Source organism: Haematobia irritans, chromosome 5 (assembly GCF_050003625.1).
Source record: "Haematobia irritans isolate KBUSLIRL chromosome 5, ASM5000362v1, whole genome shotgun sequence".
Classification (NCBI taxonomy): domain Eukaryota; kingdom Metazoa; phylum Arthropoda; class Insecta; order Diptera; family Muscidae; genus Haematobia; species Haematobia irritans.
In genome coordinates this window covers 100,872,698-100,894,002 of record NC_134401.1, presented here as the reverse complement: position 1 = coordinate 100,894,002, position 21,305 = coordinate 100,872,698, and the positions used below count along the sequence as shown (strand labels likewise).

General features: G+C 30.7%; 1 protein-coding gene and 1 long non-coding RNA gene across 3 annotated transcripts; one reads left to right on the top strand and one right to left on the bottom strand.

Annotated features, from left to right (window-relative positions):
- The first annotated feature begins 1,380 nt into the window (after positions 1-1,380).
- Positions 1,381-14,454, top strand: LOC142238485 (tetratricopeptide repeat protein 37). 2 transcript variants are annotated; one of them, XM_075310141.1, is made up of 14 exons: positions 1,381-1,537; positions 1,597-1,811; positions 2,161-2,356; positions 2,430-3,025; positions 6,604-6,681; positions 6,738-7,053; positions 7,118-7,234; positions 11,882-12,249; positions 12,316-12,498; positions 12,560-12,765; positions 12,823-13,651; positions 13,712-13,886; positions 13,959-14,146; positions 14,220-14,454. In XM_075310141.1, the coding sequence occupies exons 1-14, from the start codon at positions 1,448-1,450 to the stop codon at positions 14,371-14,373; spliced, it is 3,711 nt and encodes a 1,236-aa protein (XP_075166256.1). In that variant the 5' UTR covers positions 1,381-1,447; the 3' UTR covers positions 14,374-14,454. The 2 variants fall into 2 exon arrangements, with proteins under 2 accessions (XP_075166256.1, XP_075166255.1); XM_075310140.1 differs by having other exon boundaries at positions 2,161-2,359.
- A 2,007-nt stretch (positions 14,455-16,461) lies between these two features.
- On the bottom strand, positions 16,462-16,763 carry LOC142238752 (uncharacterized). The gene is made up of 2 exons (XR_012722808.1): positions 16,697-16,763; positions 16,462-16,633 (listed from the first exon to the last, which is right to left on the bottom strand). It is a non-coding gene; the product is annotated as an uncharacterized LOC142238752 (long non-coding RNA).
- Positions 16,764-21,305: the final 4,542 nt, after the last annotated feature.

The window sequence follows — 21,305 nt, the reverse complement described above, 5'->3', positions numbered from 1 at the left end:
TTCCTTTGTTCTCTCGTTGAAACACCAAATATTGTAAAAGCATATAAAATTCTATACATCCACAACTTTTTTGTAATGCAAATTCACTGATTTGTACGGTAATTCTCGTTTTTAAAAAAGAAATTGAGTCACTTGACTGCGCAATTGAGTGGAATGACTGCGCACTGCAAATAAACAAAATCATGGTGAATTATCAAGGTATGTCTCTATATTTTCTTGGTCTATGGCCATACGATTCTTTTATCAGCTGATTTTGACTTCTTACCATAGACCAAGAAAATATAGAGACATACCTTGATAATTCACCATGGTTTTGTTTATTTGCAGTGCGCAGTCATTCCACTCAATTGCGCAGTCAAGTGACTCAATTTCTTTTTGGAAAACGAGAATTACCGTACAAATCAGTCAATTTGCATTACAAAAAAGGTGTGGATGTATAGAATTTTATATGCTTTTAGAATATTTGGTGTTTCATCAAAAGAACAAAGGAAAGAAAACAAATTAAAGCCAAATTAAAAAATCACTCAATTGCAGACGCAAAAGAGCCATCTACGGTGTGCAGACAAACTACAGCACTGTGAATTGACTTGAGATGTCTATACCTTCCTTGGTCTATGCTTCTTACATAGACCAATTAAATATAAGACATCTCAAATGAATTCACAGAGCTGTAGTTTGTCTGCACACCGTAGAGGGCTCTTTTTCGTCTGCAATTGAGTGATTTTTTAATTTGGCTTTATTTTTGTTTTCTTTCCTTTGTTCTCTTGATGAAACACAAAATATTGTAAAAGCTTATAAAATTTTATCCATTCACACCTTTTTTGTAATGCAAATTGGCTGATTTGTACGGTAATTCTCGTTTTCCAAAAAGAAATTGAGTCACTTGACTGCGCAATTGAGTGGAATGACTGCGCTCTGCAAATAAACAAAACCATGGTGAATTCACTTGAGATGTCTATACCTTCCTTGGTCTGGTCTATGGTTTTATCATAGACCAAGAAAATATAGAGACATACCTTGATAATTCACCATGGTTTTGTTTATTTGCAGTGCGCAGTCATTCCACTCAATTGCGCAGTCAAGTGACTCAATTTCTTTTTGGAAAACGAGAATTACCGTACAAATCAGTCAATTTGCATTACAAAAAAGGTGTGGATGTATAGAATTTTATATGCTTTTAGAATATTTGGTGTTTCATCAAAAGAACAAAGGAAAGAAAACAAATTAAAGCCAAATTAAAAAATCACTCAATTGCAAACGCAAAAGAGCCATCTACGGTGTGCAGACAAACTACAGCACTGTGAATTGACTTGAGATGTCTATACCTTCCTTGGTCTATGGTTTTATGATGTCTATTGTGAATACATTTCGAACAGCTGGTCCACTTTTCTGCCGGAGAATTCAACATCATCAATTATTGCCTTCTTGTAAACATCTATATTAAATTATGGCTTCAAAGGAAATAAAAAATTTATTAAAGGAAATACGAGAAGCTATTAAAGCGGGTACATACGACGAAGCCATTAAAAAATGTGAAGTATGAACTTTGGGAATAGATTTGATTTCATATACAATATTTTGCCTATTGGCTTTCAGGATGTTCTAAATATTGATCCCAAACATTATATGGGTCATATATTAATGGGAGCTTCATATCAAAACTCCAATAAACAAGAGGCTGCAAAATATTTACGCAAAGCTGTGGAATACTCATCACCACAACCACCAACTGTTGCTCTTCAAGGTTTGGCGAATTGTGCACCATATGATGAATTACCCAAAATCTATGAACAGTTGATACAGCTGGTTCCGTAAGTAGTGATGATGAATTTAATTGGAAATATAAGTGGCGTTGGTTTAAATTGAGAAGTATTAAGCATCAGGTAACTTTTCCAAGTATTCAAGACGTAGAAGTTCAAGAGCTAATGTAGAAAGGATTCTTGTCTTGGAATCCAATAGGAAGAGTTTTCATATATTTAAAATTATGACTCTAACGGCCCAAAGAGAGGAACTTAGAAAAATTCTGCTAATTGGTGATAGAAAGAAAAATTCAGAAAAATAGGGCCTAAATTTGCCCTTGCGAATAAAATGGGGTTTTTTGTCAAAGGGCGTACTGACTTGAATAACGTCCTTTTACCGACTAAATATTTATCTTTTTAGGGATAAGCAATTGGATTATTTCGAAAAGCTTTATAATGTATCCACATCGCATGCTAAAATCGCTCCTAAATGCTTCAATATTTTCAAGAGCCTCTTAAAAAATCCAGAGTTCGAAACTCATAAATCTGTTCTTTTGCGATATTATGGTAGAATATTAATACAGCAAGACTTGCAAGTTGAAGCAGATAGTGAAGATGTGGTAAGTATGCAAAATGTTTTTATGTATAACACAAAAATTATCTCTATGGTACCTTCAAATTTATTTCTAGTATAAATTATGTCTGGAAGAGCTAATCAATGATAATACCATAGATGTATATCTCTCAGCTTACAAGCGTTATCTAAAGCTTTTGTACAAACAAAAGAGCTTGTCCGAATGCTTGGAATATGCCTGCAAACTAGTTGATTTTTATCCTGATGATATTTATGCTTACGAATGGATTTGTAAAATTTATTGCGAAAATTACGATACCGAAAATAATAGTATTTTGGAAAAGCTTAAGCAACCCATTGAAGTTTATGCATCACAACTTTCAGTATTAAATCCTCAATCTGGTCTGGTTTTATTAATTCAAGCAATTGATAAATATAAACTCGAGCAATATGTAGCTGCACGTGATTGTTTGTACAAAGCTCTGGCGATACAACCCAATTACTCTATTGCTATTCATAAGTTAGCTCGCACTGAAATGCACTTGGAAGCCTATGGCTTGGCTGATTCGTTGTGGCAGCAGTTGAGTGATAAAACTAGTATGGAGTATGCAATTTGCATGTCTTATGGAGATGATCCGGAGAAGTTAAAAGTTGCCGTTGATATTTTAAATGCCCTGGAAAAGTCTGAAGAAGTTGTAAGAGCTTTAGCAAGGTTAGTTTTTATAACATCATGATTTATGGCTCTATGAAATAACTACCAATGGAATGAATCTCACATAATCGAGCAATGTAGAGAAAAAAGTGGAAAGGTCCAACTTTTTTACAATATTTTGGAATAGTTTTTACCCACGATTTGTCAAAAATTAACAAAGAAATAAGTACCACATATGAGGGTATTCCGATAAGTGTATAGCCTAACGCCTCGCGTAAGAAAGCACCAGGGTCTAAGGATTATAGAAGGGAGAAAAAGAGGAATACAGATAGCTTATTCGATATTTTTAAGAAGGTAAATCACGCAGCAGTATTAAACTGCTTTTGTGTGGTGTGTACGGTGCTTTTCGGTGGCTATCTTCAAAAAATTGTTTAAGGAGTCGAAAGCAGATCCCATGTTGGGTTTTGATAGGTAACGTCCATGTGCTCAATATCAACTATATGCATTAGAAAGCGCAGAAAATCCACGATTCCGTATTGACAAACCGCTGATGGTTGCGTGAGACAGCTGAGACAGAGGCGGATTTGGTCACTGGGTACAAAAAGCGTTTGGTTTCTGAGTATTCTTCCTCGGTGGTTGCTGTTAAAAATTGGATTAACAAACTTCAACTTGGTCAAACATAAGTTTTTAGTGAAACACTTTAACTCGGGTATCGCATTGCCGGACCGCCGTGCGATCCACTTAATCCAAAAAATTAAGTGGATGTGAGAATGCTGTCGGCGCATTGTTCTCCCACCATCTATCAAAATTTGAAGTAAATTGCACCAAAAAACTACCAAACAAACAAATCTTATTTTTCAAAATTTTAATTATATTTGTAGAAAATGTCAAAATTTTATTTCTTTAGAAAATGTTGTCAACATTTTGTTTCTATAGAAAATATTGTCAAAATTTTATTTCTATAAAAGATTTTGTCAAAATTTTATTTCTATAGGTTGGTATTAAGTTCGAGTTTATCCGCTAATTTTCACTAAAGTGAAAACTAAATGAGTAAAAAACGTCATAAAATTATACATATTATACAAATTTTCACAAAGTTTATATTCCTTAAAATGGATTATTAAAGAAAAGTAATCGTGAAAAAATGACGATTTTAGCGGCTAAACTCGATCTTAATACCCACCTTATAGGAAAATTTGTCAAAATTTTATTTCTATTGATAATTTTGTCATAATTTTATTTCTATAGGAAAATTTGTCAAAATTTTATTTCTATTGAAAATTTTGTCAAAATTTTATTTCTATAGACAATTTTGTAAACATTTGATTTCTATAGAAAATTTTGTAAAAATTTTATTTGTATAGAAAATGTTGTCAAAATTTTATTTCTATAGAAAATTTTGTCAAAATTTTACTTCTATAGAAAATTTTGTCAAAATTTTATTTCTATAGAAAATTTTGTCAAAATTTTATTTCTATAGAAAATTTTGTCATAATTTTATTTCTATAGGAAAATTTGTCAAAATTTTATTTCTATAGAAAATTTTGTCAAAATTTTATTTCTATAGACAATTTTGTCAACATTTTATTTCTATAGAAAATTCTGTCAAAATTTTATTTCTATAGAAAATTTTGTCAACAGTTTATTTCTTTAGAAAATGTTGTCAAAATTTTATTTAGAAAATTTTGTCAAAATTTTATTTCTATAAGAAAATTGTCAAAATTTTATTTCTATAGAAAATTTTGTCAACATTTTATTTCTATAGAAAATTTTGTCAAAATTTTATTTCTATAGAAAATTTTGCCAAATTTTATTTGCATAGAAAATTTTGTCAAAATTTTATTTGCATAGAAAATTTTGTCAAAATTTTATTTGTATAGACAATTTTGTCAAAATTTTATTTGTATAGACAATTTTGTCAAATTTTTATTTCTATAGAAAATTTTGTCAACATTTTATTTCTATAGAAAATTTTGTCAAAATTTTATATCTATAGAAAATTTTGTCAAAGCTTTATTTCTTTAGAATTTTTTTTTCGATTTATGAATTGCCTTTTAGTTATAGAGAAAAATTTTGCAAAATCTACGAAAACATTAAAAATTCTTCCAATCTACCAAACAGCACAATATGTGCCATTTTGCGTAAAATTTTACCAACTGTGGCAACCACAAAACTTATTGGACTACACTCGTAATTGTTTTTGGAATTTATTTAATTTTTCTACTATTTATTTTAAATACTTTGGTTTAATGTCGACCTAACAGGTTGGCTGATAAGTCCCCGGTCTAACAAAGAAAAACACATTTTTTGTCAAAATTGGTTTTTATTATTCAACATAATTCACTTCAAGAGCGATATAACGATTATAACGACCTTCCAATTTTTTGATACCATTTTGATAGTAATCCTTCGGTTTTGCCTCAAAATAGGCCTCAGTTTCGGCGATCACCTCTTCATTGCAGCCAAATTTTTTCCCTGCGAACATCCTTTTGATGTCTGAGAACAAGAAAAAGTCGCTGGGGGCCAGATCTGGAGAATATGGTGGGTGGGGAAGCAATTCGAAGCCCAATTCATAAATTTTTGCCATCGTTCTCAATGACTTGTGGCACGGTGCGTTGTCTTGGTGGAACAACACTTTTTTCTTCTTCGTATGGGCCGTTTTGCCGCGATTTCGACCTTCAAACGCTCAAATAACGCAATATAATAGTCACTGTTGGTTTTTCCCTTCTCAAGATAATCAATAAAAATTATTCCATGCGCATCCCAAAAAGCAGAGGCCATTACTTTGTCAGCGGACTTTTGAGTCTTTCCACGCTTCGGAGACGGTTCACCGGTCGCTGTCCACTCAGCCGACTGTCGATTGGACTCAGGAGTTTAGTGATGGAACCATGTTTCATCCATTGTCACATATCGACGGAAAAACTCGGATGTATTACGAGTTAACAGCTGCAAACACCGCTCAGAATAATCAACACGTTGTTGTTTTTGGTCAAATGTGAGCTCGCGCGGCACCCATTTTGCACAGAGCTTCCGCATATCCAAATATTGATGAATGATATGACCAACACGTTCCTTTGATATCTTTAAGGCCTCTGCTATCTCGATCAACTTCATTTTACGGTCATTCAAAATCATTTTGTGGATTTTTTTGATGTTTTCGTCGGTAACCACCTCTTTCGGGCGTCCACTGCGTTCACCCGTGCTCATTTCACCACGCTTGAATTTTGCATACAAATCAATTATTGTTGATTTCCCTGGGGCAGAGTCCGGAAACTCATTATCAAGCCAAGTTTTTGCTTCCACAGAATTTATTCCCTTCAGAAAACAGTATTTTATCAAAACACGAAATTCCTTTTTTCCATTTTTTTCACAATAACAAAAGTTGCTTCACAAAAGACGCTCTACCTCACAAACTAATTGACTTACAGACGTCAAATTTTGACACGAATCATTTGAAGGTTGGTACTATATAAAAATAATATGCATTTAATACTAGCGACGCCATCTATATGTCAGACCGGGGACTTATCAGCCAACCTGTTATTTTGAGGGTTTATTTTCATTGGAATTTATTTCATTGGTAATTATTTCAAAGAACCCTGGTTTAACATAACTTCAACCTGTCTATTTATGTCTAGGTGCTACTTCAAATTAAGTGACGCCCGTAAACTCAATAGTTTGCAAATGAGTGACTTGTGTAAAGCTGAATTTCTTTAGTAAGTTCCATAAAAATATTCAAATCCTGATATTCTACTAACGCCTCTTTTCGTAGTTATGATTCTCCTGATGAAGCTATACAATTCTTGTCCTCCACTTGGGAAGATTTAGAAACTTTTCCAGCGCTTGTTATTAGGGGCAACTATTACTATCAATTACAAGACTACAGTACAGCTTTAATGTGTATTTTGAAAGCTACCCGCCTTCGACCATATAGTTCTGAATGTTTTTATCATTTGGGTAGAATATATTTGGCCACAAATGACTTGGTGCGTTCTCGTAAATGTTTTGAGAAATGTGTTACATTAAATCCTTTGAATGAGTATGCTGTAGAAAATCTATCGGCTATTTATCAACAATTAGGTGAAGAGGTTTGTCTATTGATGAGTTTCTAATGTGAGATTTATGATTTTTATGAAATCATTGTATTTTCAGGAATTGAATGTAGCGTTACTTTTGAATACCTTGAAACGCGTTAAAACACCATCGAAATTTAAGCACATCCACTATAAATTGGGTTTACACTATCTAAATGTGAAGAACTGTGATGAGGTAAGTTTGGAAATTATTTGATAAAAAAAATTAGAGGATAAAAAGGTAAGGAGCCATCGTGTATTTCCACAAAAAGGGTTCTAGGCTTAACCACAGTTTCTACCGAAACGTATCTTTTTTCAGAAATACTTGTTACATTTCTGAGTGTTTCTAAGTTTCTCTACGTGAGACACGTCAAAATTTTCTAAAAAAAATTTTGACGAAATTTTCTATAGAAAAAAAATGTTGACAAAATTTTCTATAGAAAAGTTTTGACAAAAAAAAAAATGTTGACAAAATTAGCTATAGAAAAAAATTTTGACAAAATTTTCTACAGAAAAAAAATTTGACAAAATGTTCTATAGAAAAAAATTTTGACAAACTTTTCTATAGACAAAAATTTTGACAAAATTTTCGGAAGAAAAAAATTTTAACAAAAGTTTTCTTTAGAAAAAATTTTGACAAAATTTTCTATAGAGAAAAAATTTGACAAAATTTTCTATAGAAAAGTTTTGACAAAAAAAAATTGACAAAATTTTCTATAGAAAAAAAATCTGACAAAATTTTCTATAGAGAAAAAATTTGACAAAATTTTCTATAGAGAAAAAATTTGACAAATTTTTCTATAGAAAAAAATGATAAAGTTTTCTATAGAAAAAACTTTTGACAAAATTCTCTATAGAAACAATTTTGGGAAATTTTTTTTCTATAAAAAAAAATTGACAATTTTCTAAAGAAACAATTTTTGATTTTTGATTTTCTATAGAAAAAAAAAATTTTGACAAAATTTTCTATAGAAAAGTTTTGACAAAATTTTCTATAGAAACAATTTTGGCAATTTTTTTTTATAGAAAAAAAATTTGACAAAATTTTCTATAGAAACAATTTTTGATTTTTGATTTTCTATAGAAAATAAAATTTTGACAAATTTTTCTATAGAAAAAAATTTTGACAAAATTTTCTATAGAAACAATATTTTACAAAATTTTCTATATAAAACAATTTTGACAAAATTTTCTATAGACAAAAATTTTACCAAAATTTTCTATAGACAAAAATTTTGACAAAATTTTCTGAAGAAAAAAATTTTAAAAAATGTTTGACAAAATTTTCTATAGAAAAAATTTTGGCAATTTTTTTTCTATAGAAAAAAAATTTGACAAAATTTTCTATAGAAACAATTTTTGATTTTTGATTTGTTATAGAAAAAAAATTGACAAAATTTTCTATAGAAAAAAAATTGACAAAATTTTCTATAAAAACAATTTTTTACAAAATTTTGTATAGAAAAAAATGTTTTCTATAGAAAAAAATGATAAAGTTTTCTATAGAAAAAACTTTTGACAAAATTTTCTATAGAAACAATTTTGGGAAATTTTTTTTCTATAAAAAAAAATTGAAAAAATTTTCTAAAGAAACAATTTTTGATTTTTGATTTTCTATAGAAAAAAAAATTTTGACAAAATTTTCTATAGAAAAGTTTTGACAAAAAAATTTGACAAAATTTCCTATAGAAAAAAATTCTAACAAAATTTTCTATAGAGAAAAAATTTGACAAAATTTTCTATAAAAAAAATTGACAAAATTTTCTATAGAAAAAAATTTTGACAAAATTTTCTATAGAAAAACAATTGATAAAGTTCTATAGAAAAAAATTTTGACAAAATTTTCTATAGAAACAATTTTGGCATTTTTTTTTCTATAGAAAAAAAATTTGACAAAATTTTCTATAGAAACAATTTTTGATTTTCTATAGAAAATAAAATTTTGACAAATTTTTCTATAGAAAAAAATTTTGACAAAATTTTCTATAGAAACAATTTTTTAAAAAATTTTCTATAGAAAAAAATTTTGACAAAATTTTCTATAGACAAAAATTTTACCAAAATTTTCTTAGACAAAAATTTTGACAAAATTTTCTGAAGAAAAAAATTTTAAAAAATGTTTGGCAAAATTTTCTATAGAAACAATTTTGGCAATTTTTTTTTTCTATAGAAAAAAAATTTGACAAAATTTTCTATAGACACAATTTTTGATTTTTGATTTGTTATAGAAAAAAAATTTGACAAAATTTTCTATAGAAAAAAAAATTGACAAAATTTTCTATAGAAACAATTTTTTACAAAATTTTGTATAGAAAAAAATGTTGACAAAATTTTTTATAGACAAAAATTTTGACAAAATTTTCTGAAGAAAAAAATTTTAACAAAAATTTTCTTTAGAAAAAAATTTGACAAAATTTTCTATAGAAAAAAATTCTGACAAAATTTTCTATAGAGAAAAAATTTGACAAAATTTTCTATAAAAAAAATTGACAAAATTTTCTATAGAAAAAATTGATAGTTTTCTATAGAAAAAAATTTTGACAAAATTTTCTATAGAAACAATTTTGGCAAAGTTTTTTTTTCTATAGAAAAAAAATTTGACAAAATTTTCTATAGAAACAATTTTTGATTTTCTATAGAAAACAAAAATTTTGACAAAATTTTCTATAGAAACAATTTGATACAAAATTTTCTGTGGAAAAAATTCTATAGAAAAAAATGTTGACACAATTTTCTATAGAAAAAAAATGTTCTAATTGATTACAACTTTTTATAGAAAATAATTTTGACAAAATTTTCTATAGAAAAAAATTTTGACAAAATTTTCTATAGACAAAAATTTTGACAAAATTTTCTATAAAAAAAATTGACAAAATTTTCTATAGAAAAAAATTTTGACAAAATTTTCTATAAAAAAAATTGACAAAATTTTCTATAGGAAAAAATTTTGGCAAAATTTTCTATAGAAACAAATTTTGACAACATTTTCTATAGAAAAGTTTTGACAAACAACAAATGTTCTATAGAAACAATTTTGGCAAAACTTTTTTTCTATAGAAAAAAAAACTTTGCCAAAATTGTTTCTATAGAAAATTTTGTCAATTTTTTTTATAGAAAATTTTGTAAAATTTTTTCTCTATAGAAAATTTTGTCAAAATTTTTTTTTCTATAGAAAATCAAAAATCAAAAATTGTTTCTTTAGAAAATTTTGTAAAATTTTTTTTATAGAAAAAAAAAAATTTCCCAAAATTGTTTCTATAGAAAATTTTGTCAAAAGTTTTTTCTATAGAAAACTTTATCATTTTTTTTTCTATAGAAAATTTTGTCAAATTTTTTCTCTATAGAAAATTTTGTCAGAATTTTTTTCTATAGAAAATTTTGTCAATTTTTTTTTGTCAAAACTTTTCTATAGAAAATGTTGTCAAAATTTTTTTTCTATAGAAAATCAAAAATCAAAAATTGTTTCAATTTTTGACAATTTTTGACAAAATTTTCTATAGAAACAATTTTTGACAAGATTTTGTATAAAAAAAAATGTTGACAAAATTTTCTATAGACAAAAATTTTGACAAAATTTTCTATAGACAAAAATTTTGATAAAATTTTCTGAAAAAAAAAATTTAACAAAAATTTTCTTTAGAAAAAAATTTGACAAAATTTTCTATAGAAAAAAATTCTGACAAAATTTTCTATAGAGAAAAAATTTGACAAAATTTTCTATAAAAAAAAATTGACAAAATTTTCTATAGAAAAAAAATTTGACAAAATTTTCTATAGAAAAAAAATTGATAGTTTTCTATAGAAAAAAAATTTTGACAAAATTTTCTATAGAAACAATTTTGGCAAGGTTTTTTTTCTGTAGAAAAAAAAATTTGACAAAATTTTCTATAGAAACAATTTTTGATTTTTGATTTTCTATAGAAAACAAAACTTTTGACAAAATTTTCTATAGAAAAACAAAAATTTTGACAAAATTTTCTATAGAAAAAAATTTTGACAAAATTTTCTATAGAAACAATTTGATACAAAATTTTCTGTGGAAAAAATTCTATAGAAAAAATGTTGACACAATTTTCTATACAAAAAAATGTTCTAATTGATTACAACTTTTTATAGAAAATAATTTTGACAAAATTTTCTATAGAAAAAAATTTTGACAAAATTTTCTATAAAAAAATTGGCAAAATTTTCTATAGGAAAAATGTTGACAAAATTTTCTATAGAAACAAAAAAAGAAAGTTTTCTATAGAATAAAGATTTTGATAAAATTTTCTATAGAAAAAATGTTGACAAAGTTTTCTATGGAAATATTTTGACAACATTTTCTATAGAAAAGTTTGGAAAAAAATTTCTGACAAAATTTTCTAAAGAAAAAAATTTTGACAAACAAAACAAAATTTTGACAACGACGTTGTGTCCGGATCTATGGTGTTAGGAAGGCTAAAGTTAAAAAAAAAACTAAAGTATTTAGTACTGCCGGACGACCATCGATTGAAGTCCGATCGGGGGACAAAATTTTTTATAGAAAAAATTTTGACAAAATTTTTTATAGAAAAAAATTTTGACAACAACGACGGTGTCCGGATCTATGGTTTTAGGAAGGTTAAAGTTAAAAAAAACTAAAGTATTTAGTACTGCCGGACCATCGATTAAAATCCGATCGAAGGAGTTTCTGACTTGTTTCGTGATCAAAAATAAAAAAATTATAGGCTGGCTGGCACTTTCGCAAAGAGTCGTGTATAGGGGTCAGAATTGATCTTTTTCAAATTAACATAATAATTTGAAATTTCCTATGGGGTAAATTCGAAAACCTATTGAATACTCCATTTTGTTTATTTCTTAGGCGATACAGTTTTTCCGCAATGCCATCAAACAAGATGTAAGCTGCATGATATATTGGGAATCGTTGGGCGATGCTTATGCTTTTAGGGGATCATATAATTCGGCTATAAGAGTTTTTGAGAAAATTTTAGAAATGGAACCAAAAAATTTGTATGCCAAATTGCAAATAGCAGTAATGAAAACCACTATACGAATGTATTCGGATGCCATAGAAGATTTCGAAAATTTACTGAAGGACCATGAAGATTATTTGCCAGCTCTAAAGGGCAAAGCTGAAGCTCATATTGGTTTGGCAAATTATCTAATTCAAGAACATCGTTATGGACGAGCTAAAGATCATTTTCAAATGGCTGTCAATATGTTACAGAGGTAATAGGTGTGAGGTTTGATTGAAAAAAAAAAAATGAAATAATAATTTTGTTCCCCCCTCCAAAGATGTTTTTTGAATCCAGAAAATTTGAATATGATATGGTTGTGGCGTTTAACTGCAAATGTATTTGTTGCTACTGCTCAAATGCCAGAAACATTAGCAAATTTAGATGTTTCTGGAAAGCTGGCTAAAAGAGAAACAGATATAGCGTTCTTAACACGCAAGGACTTGCTGGCATTAGCTTTGAGGTATGAAGGTACATTTTTACATAGTTTATTTTTTGAAACACTTGTAGTCTCATTCATATAGATTTTATACATGTGCCCTGAAGATAAAACAAAATACCTTCTTGTGGTATGAGCTAGCTCTATGTTCCTACTATTGTGCAAATATCTTAATTGAAGAGGCTGAATCTCATTTGGATATGGCCATCAAAGCATGTCAAATGGCTATTAAGGAAGATCCAAATAGATGGCAAAACTGGAATTTATTTGGCGTTATACATATGCATAACAGTAAGCAATTTGCTCTATATATTTTGGAAGACTTTTAAAGAAGATTTTTTTTGCTAGTTCGAAACAATTTACCTATGGCCCAGCATTGTTTTATTCAAGCCTTGAACTTGGAACGCAAGTCCTATACCACTTGGACCAACTTAGGGGTTTTATATTTGAAATTAAATGAAATTAAGATTGCCAATCAAGCTTTCCAAAGAGCTCAACAATCGTCACCTGTGTATGGCAATGCTTGGATTGGCCAAGCCATGATCGCTGAGTGCATCAACGTAGAGGAAGAAGCTGTTGATTTATTCCGCCATTGTCAACAATTTGACTATCATCCGGAATCGTCTTTGGGTTATGCCCATTGGATATGTCATATTTTATCGGACAAGGAGAAATGTAAATTGCCTCATTACAAACATGCCATAGAATCCATGTATGCTGATGTTGTAGCCTTCGATGCAATCAATTGGTATACCATAAACGAGGAAAATGAAGCACCATCCTGTGCATGGTCATTTTTGGGTTTCTTGTGTTATCATCATAGACTTTATAGGTTGGCCACAAAAGCCTATAGTAAAGCTGTGGAAAAGTCCAGTGGCAATGAACGCGATTTAATGTATACAAATTTAGGTTATACCCATTTACGGTTGGATGAACCCAATCAAGCTATATCGGCCTTTAACAAAATTGCCCATGCATCGTTTAAACCCATGATTGGATTAGCTTTGGCATATTATAAAGCTGGACAACATCAGGAATCGTATTCGGTTTATAAGTCCGTATTGAATACTGTGGCTGGTATAGAGGATGATAAGGCTTCAAGAATCCTAGTGGCAATGGCTTCAATGGTCTATGCGTTTCAGGGCGAAGCGGATACAAAGACAATATTGTATCAATGGTAATTTTTAGGTTTTCCCCTAACATATTTTGGAATTATACTAAAATTTTTATCTTTTAGTATTCTTCTAAAGGATTCACCCATTCAAGCTTTATTTTCTGCCTGTGCTCTGGGCATATTACATCAGGACAATCAATTATCCGAAACTATATTATCCGAGTTAAAGAAACGAGAAAATTCGGAAAAGCATGTTGCGGATATTGCCTATTTAACAGCCCAATATTATGTGGCGAATGTAAGTTTGTGTTACAACTTATTGTGAAATCTTGAACGTAAACCAATACTATGTTTTTTTTTTATTCCACAGAAACAACCTCGCAAGGCCTTATCCTATTTGATGACACGTGTACATGTATTTCCCAATTGTTCACAATTACGTAAGGTCCTAGCCAATTTTCTTTTGGATAATTATGGTGGTAATCGTCAATATCATAGCGCAACAAGTCAAATAGCATTGAGTGCTATATCTTTGGTACACTCGAATAAAACAAAGAAGTAAATAAACATTTTAAAAAGGATTTTATAATATTTTAAGTTTACACATACATAAATTATTTTGCCATTTCAGAAGCAACGCTATGGACGATTCTCAAACATTATTGGTAGCAAGCAAAGCTTTGGAGCCCATCGATAAAACTCGATCATTGAAATTAATACAAAAGGCAATATTGTTGCATCCTAGAAATGTAAATGCATGGAATGCTTTATTGGCAGTTCACTAATTAATTATTTGTATCAATGCTGAATGTGATTATTATGTTCGAAGGGAAATTAATAAAGTTTTACATTTTTATACAATGCCATTTTTAGACTTTAATAATTAGGTTACTAATCTCAAAGAAATTTGATAGAGGATACATCAGAAAATTCTGTTAAAACAGCAAAATATAATATAAAAGTGGAAAGCAGTAACTGTTTGCTATGTTCTATTTCCCTAACAGCCTATTTCTGATATCCGAACGAAAGCAATTGCGAACGAACGGTAGTCATAACGTTAGTGGTAACGTTACGTTTTCGTTCGCATTGATTTTCGTCTCACTTGTCGTTAAGATAGATCTTAGACTATATTTCTTGGGCTTCTAGAATTAGTAGTTTTTTACCCAATTTGTCTGAAATTGGAATTCTAGAGGTATTTGAGGACCATTAAGAGGTGTGTTGAAAATGGTGAGTATTGGTCCATGTTTTGGTATAGCCCCCATATAGACCTACCTCCCGAATTTATTTCTAGAACTTCTAGAATCCGGCTGACCACAAAAAGGTCAACCAAAAAAGGTCAACGAGCCAAAACATGGTTCGACACACACACCATAAACCGATCTCCCGATTTAACTCCTTGGGCTTCTAGAAACCGTAGTTTTTATCCGATTTGCTCGAAAATGTAAATATACTAGTATTGTAGACCCTCAAAAATCCGTATCGCATTTATTTTTACCGGTCCATTTGGTAAGGCATCGATATAGACCGATTTCTCTTCTTGACGGTACACCAAATAAAAAATATTTTGCTCCGGAATGAACTTTTAGACAAACGATGTTCCCCTTTTGGATTTGTTTTTTTATTGGATTTGTTTTTTTATCAATGACATATCAGATGTTCTTCTATATGAACAGCTTCCTGTCGCCTCTTTTTCCAAACGTGACTTAATCTTCCTCACTTACAATGTACCAATGTTGCATAGTGAACATATAACTTCATACAGGGATTACAGTAGGTTGAATTATGATGTTCTACAAAGTCAATTCGATCAAATCGACTGGAGTAACATATATCGATTGGAAGGGGTAGACGATCAAGTGTCATTTTTGCGGGACAATATAAGGGATTTGTACGATTTATGTATTCCGGTGAGGATCAGGAGAACCACGACAAGAACAAGACCTTGGTTTAGTACTGCGATTAAGGAAGCTATTCTTGAACGGGATCTTATTTATTCGAGGTGGAAGCGTTTTAAAATGGAGACGCTAAGGGACGAGTTTCGAGCGGCTAGGAGACACGTGAATTCGTTGATTAGTAGTGCTAAGATAGAGTATTACTCTAATCGTTTTAACGCGGTTTTAGGAGCTAAGGAGAAGTGGAAGACAATTCGTGATATTGGTGTTGGCAGAACTAGCGGGAGGGATTGTCACTTGGATGCCAATTCATTAAGTCAAATTTTTACGGATCTGCCACGGGCTACAGTGGACTCTGATTTTTACACCGGTCCTAACGCTTTGCCATGCTTTGATAGCGGGGATGTCTTTGAGTTTCGATGCATTACTCAATCTGATGTTTTACTCGCCTTTGCCAAGGTTAAGTCGAACTCAATTGGATATGATGGCCTAGATCCTAAGTTTGTCAGAATTATTCTTCCTCTATTATTACCATTTGTCACTTTTATTTTTAATACAATTTTGACTACTACTTCCTTCCCGAGGCCTTGGAGACATGCTAAAGTCATCCCCATCCCAAAGAACAACTCTGAATATCGTCCCATATCACTACTTCCATTTCTTTCGAAGGTATTTGAAAATATAGTACATGCACGCTCACAAAAAATCGCTTCTGTAACATATACTCCCAAACATATTTTGCTTCAAGCATACATATTTTTGGGTATTGCCCAAACATTTATATGTTTGATCTCTTCCAATATATAATATGTTTGAAAGCATATTGGTCTAAACAATATATGTTTGGGTAGTCTAAGTTCCAAACATTTTGTATTTTTGCATCCAAATTCAATAATGTTGTCTTCCAAAAAACAATATGTTATGTTTGGAAGCATTTTGCACCCAAAAATATTATATGCTTAAAAAAATTCTCCCAAACAATATTGTGCTCAAAATTTTATTTATTTATTTATATATTTACAATCATAATGAATTATGAAAATAAACAGGTAATATAGGTGCTAACATGCTCAAAATTTTGTTTCTGCCCAATTGTATATTCGCCGACATCTTTCTCACTTCCACGAGATTTTTTAGTTCTTAGCACCTTTTTCTGTAATACAAACATTGTAGAAGAAATTATTCAATTTTATGATTTTTTTTATTTTAATTTTACCTTTTGCCGGACGGGGATTCGAACAGCGGACCACACAGTTTGTAAGGATCAAAGAAGTAGCTGATCAATTGCCCAAGGAAAAATAAAATGTTAATTTTGTAATAACAAGCAACAACCACCAACTTAATTCAATATCGCTCCCTGTTAAATAGCGCTCCAAGCTACTAAACACATATATGTTTATAGGCTATTTCTAAATTAATATATGTTTGCATCCAAGCATATTATATTTACAAACATTTTATGTCCCAAACATAATATGTTCTAACATATTAACATATATGTCCCAAACATGTTATGCTAGTTTATGAACTTTATATGCTTGCACTCAAAAATATTGTGTTTAAAAATTTGTGTTCCAAACATATAATGTTTATAGCCAAACATATGAAAAACAGTCTTTTTCATCCGTGTGTACAGATATCTGATTTCTTGAACGTTAAATCACTTCTTTCATCAAGTCAATCGGGGTTTCGTCCTGGTTATTGTTGTATTAGTGCGCTAGCTGATGTCTGTGAAGATCTTAGAATAGAAACTGATCTTGGTAAGGTTAGCTTTCTTGTTCTATTGGATCATTCGAAGGCATTTGACACTGTCGATCATTCATTGCTGTGCTTCAAGTTACGCAAATTTTTTAATTTTTCTCCTAGCTCTGTTAGTCTTTCCTATCTGAGTGAAAGAACGCACACTGAAAAAACAGTGAACCCACCAGGAAGAAAAGTTTCGGTTAATTTTAGAAAATTTTGAATATTTGTAGAAAATTTTAACTAAACGTTGGCATCACGCCGATGTCATAAAAATAAGTAAATATTTTTCGACAAATTCAAGAAAATTTATTAGACATAACTAAGTTTTTTCACTTGTTAAAGAAAATTTTGTTGTTTGAAGGAAAAACTTGGAGTTCAAAATTGCAAGAATGTCTTTAGTGACATACGAAGTTCATGATGGACGCATTTTTGGTAAAATTTACAAATTTAAAGAAATTCTGAACTATTTTGTGGAAGGTACGAATTTAGTTAATCATTATGCTTCATTTGAGTTCATTTTTATCTTCGGTTTTAGTTAATTTAACTAACGTAAACAAAAAATTATTAGTGTAAAGGAAACTTTCTCCAAACATAATAATTCCATGAACTAAAATAAAGTTAAATTGGCTTTAGTGAAATAGAGAGTTCAATTTTTTTTGAGTGCAGTCTGTATACACACGTAATGGGATATCTGAGCCTGTACGTTTACGAAAAGGAGTTCCTCAGGGATCCACACTTGGCCCTATTCTTTTTTCTATTTAAAGGGTGATACGGTCAAAATTTGGTCAATATAAACTTGACGTATTTCTTTCAATTTTGCATTTAAAAAACCTGAACACCCCTTATTTTGAAGGGGTGTGTGTGTAGAATGTTGCTCCTATTTTGATTTTGGAATTCACTCTTCAGTTGTTAAAATGCCGTCCAAGCAAGAAGAGCAGCGTATCAAAATTTTGCTCGCGCATCGCGAAAATCCGAGCTACTCGCACGCAAAGCTGGCAAAATCGCTAAAATTTGCCAAATCAACAGTTACAAATGTAATTAAAGTGTTTGGGGAACGTTTATCGACAGCCAGGAAGTCTGGATCGGGGGGAAATCGAAAACCGGAAGCCGCTGAGACGACAAAGAGAGTTGCCTGTAGTTTCAATCGAAACCCTAACCTCTCTCTCCGAGATGCCGCAAATAAGCTGGGTGTATCGTCTACAACCGTGCATCGAGCCAAAAAGCGAGCCGGACTATCGACTTACAAGAAGGTAGTGACTCCAAATGGCGATGATAAACACAATACGATGGCCAAAGCGCGATCCCGGAGGCTGTACACGAAAATGCTGGCGAAGTTTGACTGCGTGGTAATGGACGACGAAACCTACGTCAAAGCCGACTACAAGCAGCTTCCGGGACAGGAGTTTTATACGGCAAAAGGAAGGGGAAAGGTAGCAGATATTTTCAAGCACATAAAACTGTCAAAGTTCGCAAAGAAATATCTGGTTTGGCAAGTCACCTGTACCTGTGGCTTGAAAATCAGCATTTTCATAGCTTCCGGGACTGTCAACCAAGAAATTTACGTGAAAGAGTGTTTGAATAAACGTCTGCTGTCTTTCCTGAAGAAACACGGTTGATCCGTACTGTTTTGGCCGGATTTGGCATCTTGCCATTACGGTAAAAAGGCCATGGAGTGGTACGCCGCCAACAACGTGCAGTGGTTCCCAAGGACAAGAACCCTCCCAACACGCCAGAGCTCCGCCCAATTGAGAAATACTGGGCCATTGTCAAGCGGAACCCAAAAGAAGACCAAAAAAATTGCTAAGGACGAGCAGCAGTTCAAGGCAAACTGGCTTTCTGCGGCGAAGAAGGTGGACAAGGTGGCTGTACAAAATCTGATGGCAGGTGTCAAGCGTGAGGCCCGGCAATTTGGATTTGGAAAAGCGAAAGCCTAACTGAATATTTTTCCTGAATTTTATACTAATTGAACTTGGAAAAGAAATTTAATTTGATTTTTTAAATAAAGGATTTCACCGATTTACACGCGTTTTGCCTTGACCAAATTTTGACCGTATCACCGACCGATTTGATCATGTATCTCAGTTCCGCAGGCTTTTATATGGGATGGATCTTGACGGTTTGCTTGATTTTAGGCTTATGTTGTTTCTCCATCGGATAATTTATTCACACGAACCATTTTATTTATATGATAGGATACGGTTTGCTAGGTCTAACAGAGGAAACATTATTGTTCCAATTCGGTGTCAAAGTCATGTTTCAGATTGGCATTTCTACATAAATGCAGTACGCCTCTGGAATATATTACCTCATGACATTCAACTGACAAGCAACACAATGCAATTTAAAAAACGTTTATTTGATCATTATTGAAATGTACAATAAATATAGTAAATTAAAATCAGTTTCATTTATATTTTTTAATAGTTGTTATCTATCTTCATTTTTCTATTTATATATTATTTTTTTTTTTGATATTAATTAATTAATTAATTTTTCACTCATTTAATTTATTACTTTAATTTATATTTTTAATTTTTTTTAAATTTATTTATACACTTTATTTGTCATTTTTATTTTTTTTTACTCAAACAAACAATTGTTGTAGTTAATTTCATTTCTGTTTTTTTATGTTCAAATTATTTTATTTTAAATTGTATAATATAAGGATGTTATTGTTGGACACTAAATGCCTGTACTGTAATTATAAGAATTAATTCTTGTTGTGCAGGTTATTAAAATACACAAAATACGCAAAAAAATCCCCTTTCGTATAAAGAATTTTCGTTTAAAGCAAATAATCCGAATTTTTGAAAAGCGATTCAACGATTGTCTCAAAAAATGTGTGTCAAAAGGAAACTTTGCTTGTCTAAAATTCGTTCCGCAGAAAATAAAATTTTTCTTTCAGTGTATAGCAGGCGCACTGCTCATGAAAATTGCTTGAAACTGAAAGTACAATTTCCAGATTTTACTACTCGCAATCATTTAAATAATGACAGTAAAAATCTACAGATTTAAAATTTCAAATCAAGGCGTTATTCAAAAAATATGTAAAATTTGAAAAAAAAAAATCTGACTGGTGAATATGTTAAGGATTGTTTTTACTTTTTATTCCACAGTCTAACACCTCCTTAATATTGGGCTCGAAATCTACTAAAATTAAATTTTCCAAAAAAAAAAAAAAAAAAAAACAAGTGAGTAAAGCAGAAAGTCGGGCGGGGCCGACTATATCATACCATAGACCAATTAAAATAGAGACATACCTTGATAATTCACCATGGTTTTGTTTATTTGCAGTGCGCAGTCACTCCACTCAATTGCGCAGTCAAGTGACTCAATTTATTTTTGGAAAACGAGAATAACCGTATAAATTAGTCAATTTGCATTACAAAAAAGGTGTGGATGAATAGTATTTTATAAACTTTAACAATATTTGGTGTTTCAACGAGAGAATAAAGGAAAGAAAACTAATTAAAGCCAAATTAAAAAATAACTCAATTGCAGACGAAAAAGAGCCATCTACGGTGTGCAGACAAACTACAGCGCTGTGAATTCACTTGAGATGTCTATACCTTCCTTGGTCTATGATCATACCCTAAACCACCCCCAGTGAATTAGTAAACATAAGTTTTTGGAGTTGAACCGCATTTCCTTATTTATGAAAATTAAGGAGTACATGTTTATTGTAATTTTATCACAATCTGAACAGAAACGCTATACTTGGTTTTACACCTACCGAATTAGGTTAAGTATAGTGGCAGCCCGATATATCAGTCCATTGTGATACCACAGTGGTGAACTTCTCTCTTATCACTGAGTGCTGTTCTATTCTATGATAACCTCAATAACAAGGGACCTCCTTTTTAAAGCCGAGTCCGAATGGAGTTCTAAATTACAGTGAGACCACTTAGAGAAGCTTCCAAACACTCAGAAATTTCACCAGCATTACTGAGGCGGGAAAATACACCGCTGAAAAACTTTATTAGGGGTAAATTTTTGAAAATCAGACGTTACATATATATGGGAGCTATGTCTAAATCTCAAGCGATTTGGACTATATTTTTCAGTTTTAGTTGATACCACAT

Coding starts and splice junctions, on each gene's coding strand:
- LOC142238485 (XM_075310140.1), top strand. CDS start 1,448: ATGGCTTCAAAGGAAATAAAAAATTTATTAAAGGAAATACGAGAAGCT. Junction 1,812..2,160: donor CAGTTGATACAGCTGGTTCC/GTAAGTAGTGAT, acceptor TTATCTTTTTAG/GGATAAGCAATTGGATTATT. Junction 12,766..12,822: donor CGTTATACATATGCATAACA/GTAAGCAATTTG, acceptor TTTTTTTGCTAG/TTCGAAACAATTTACCTATG.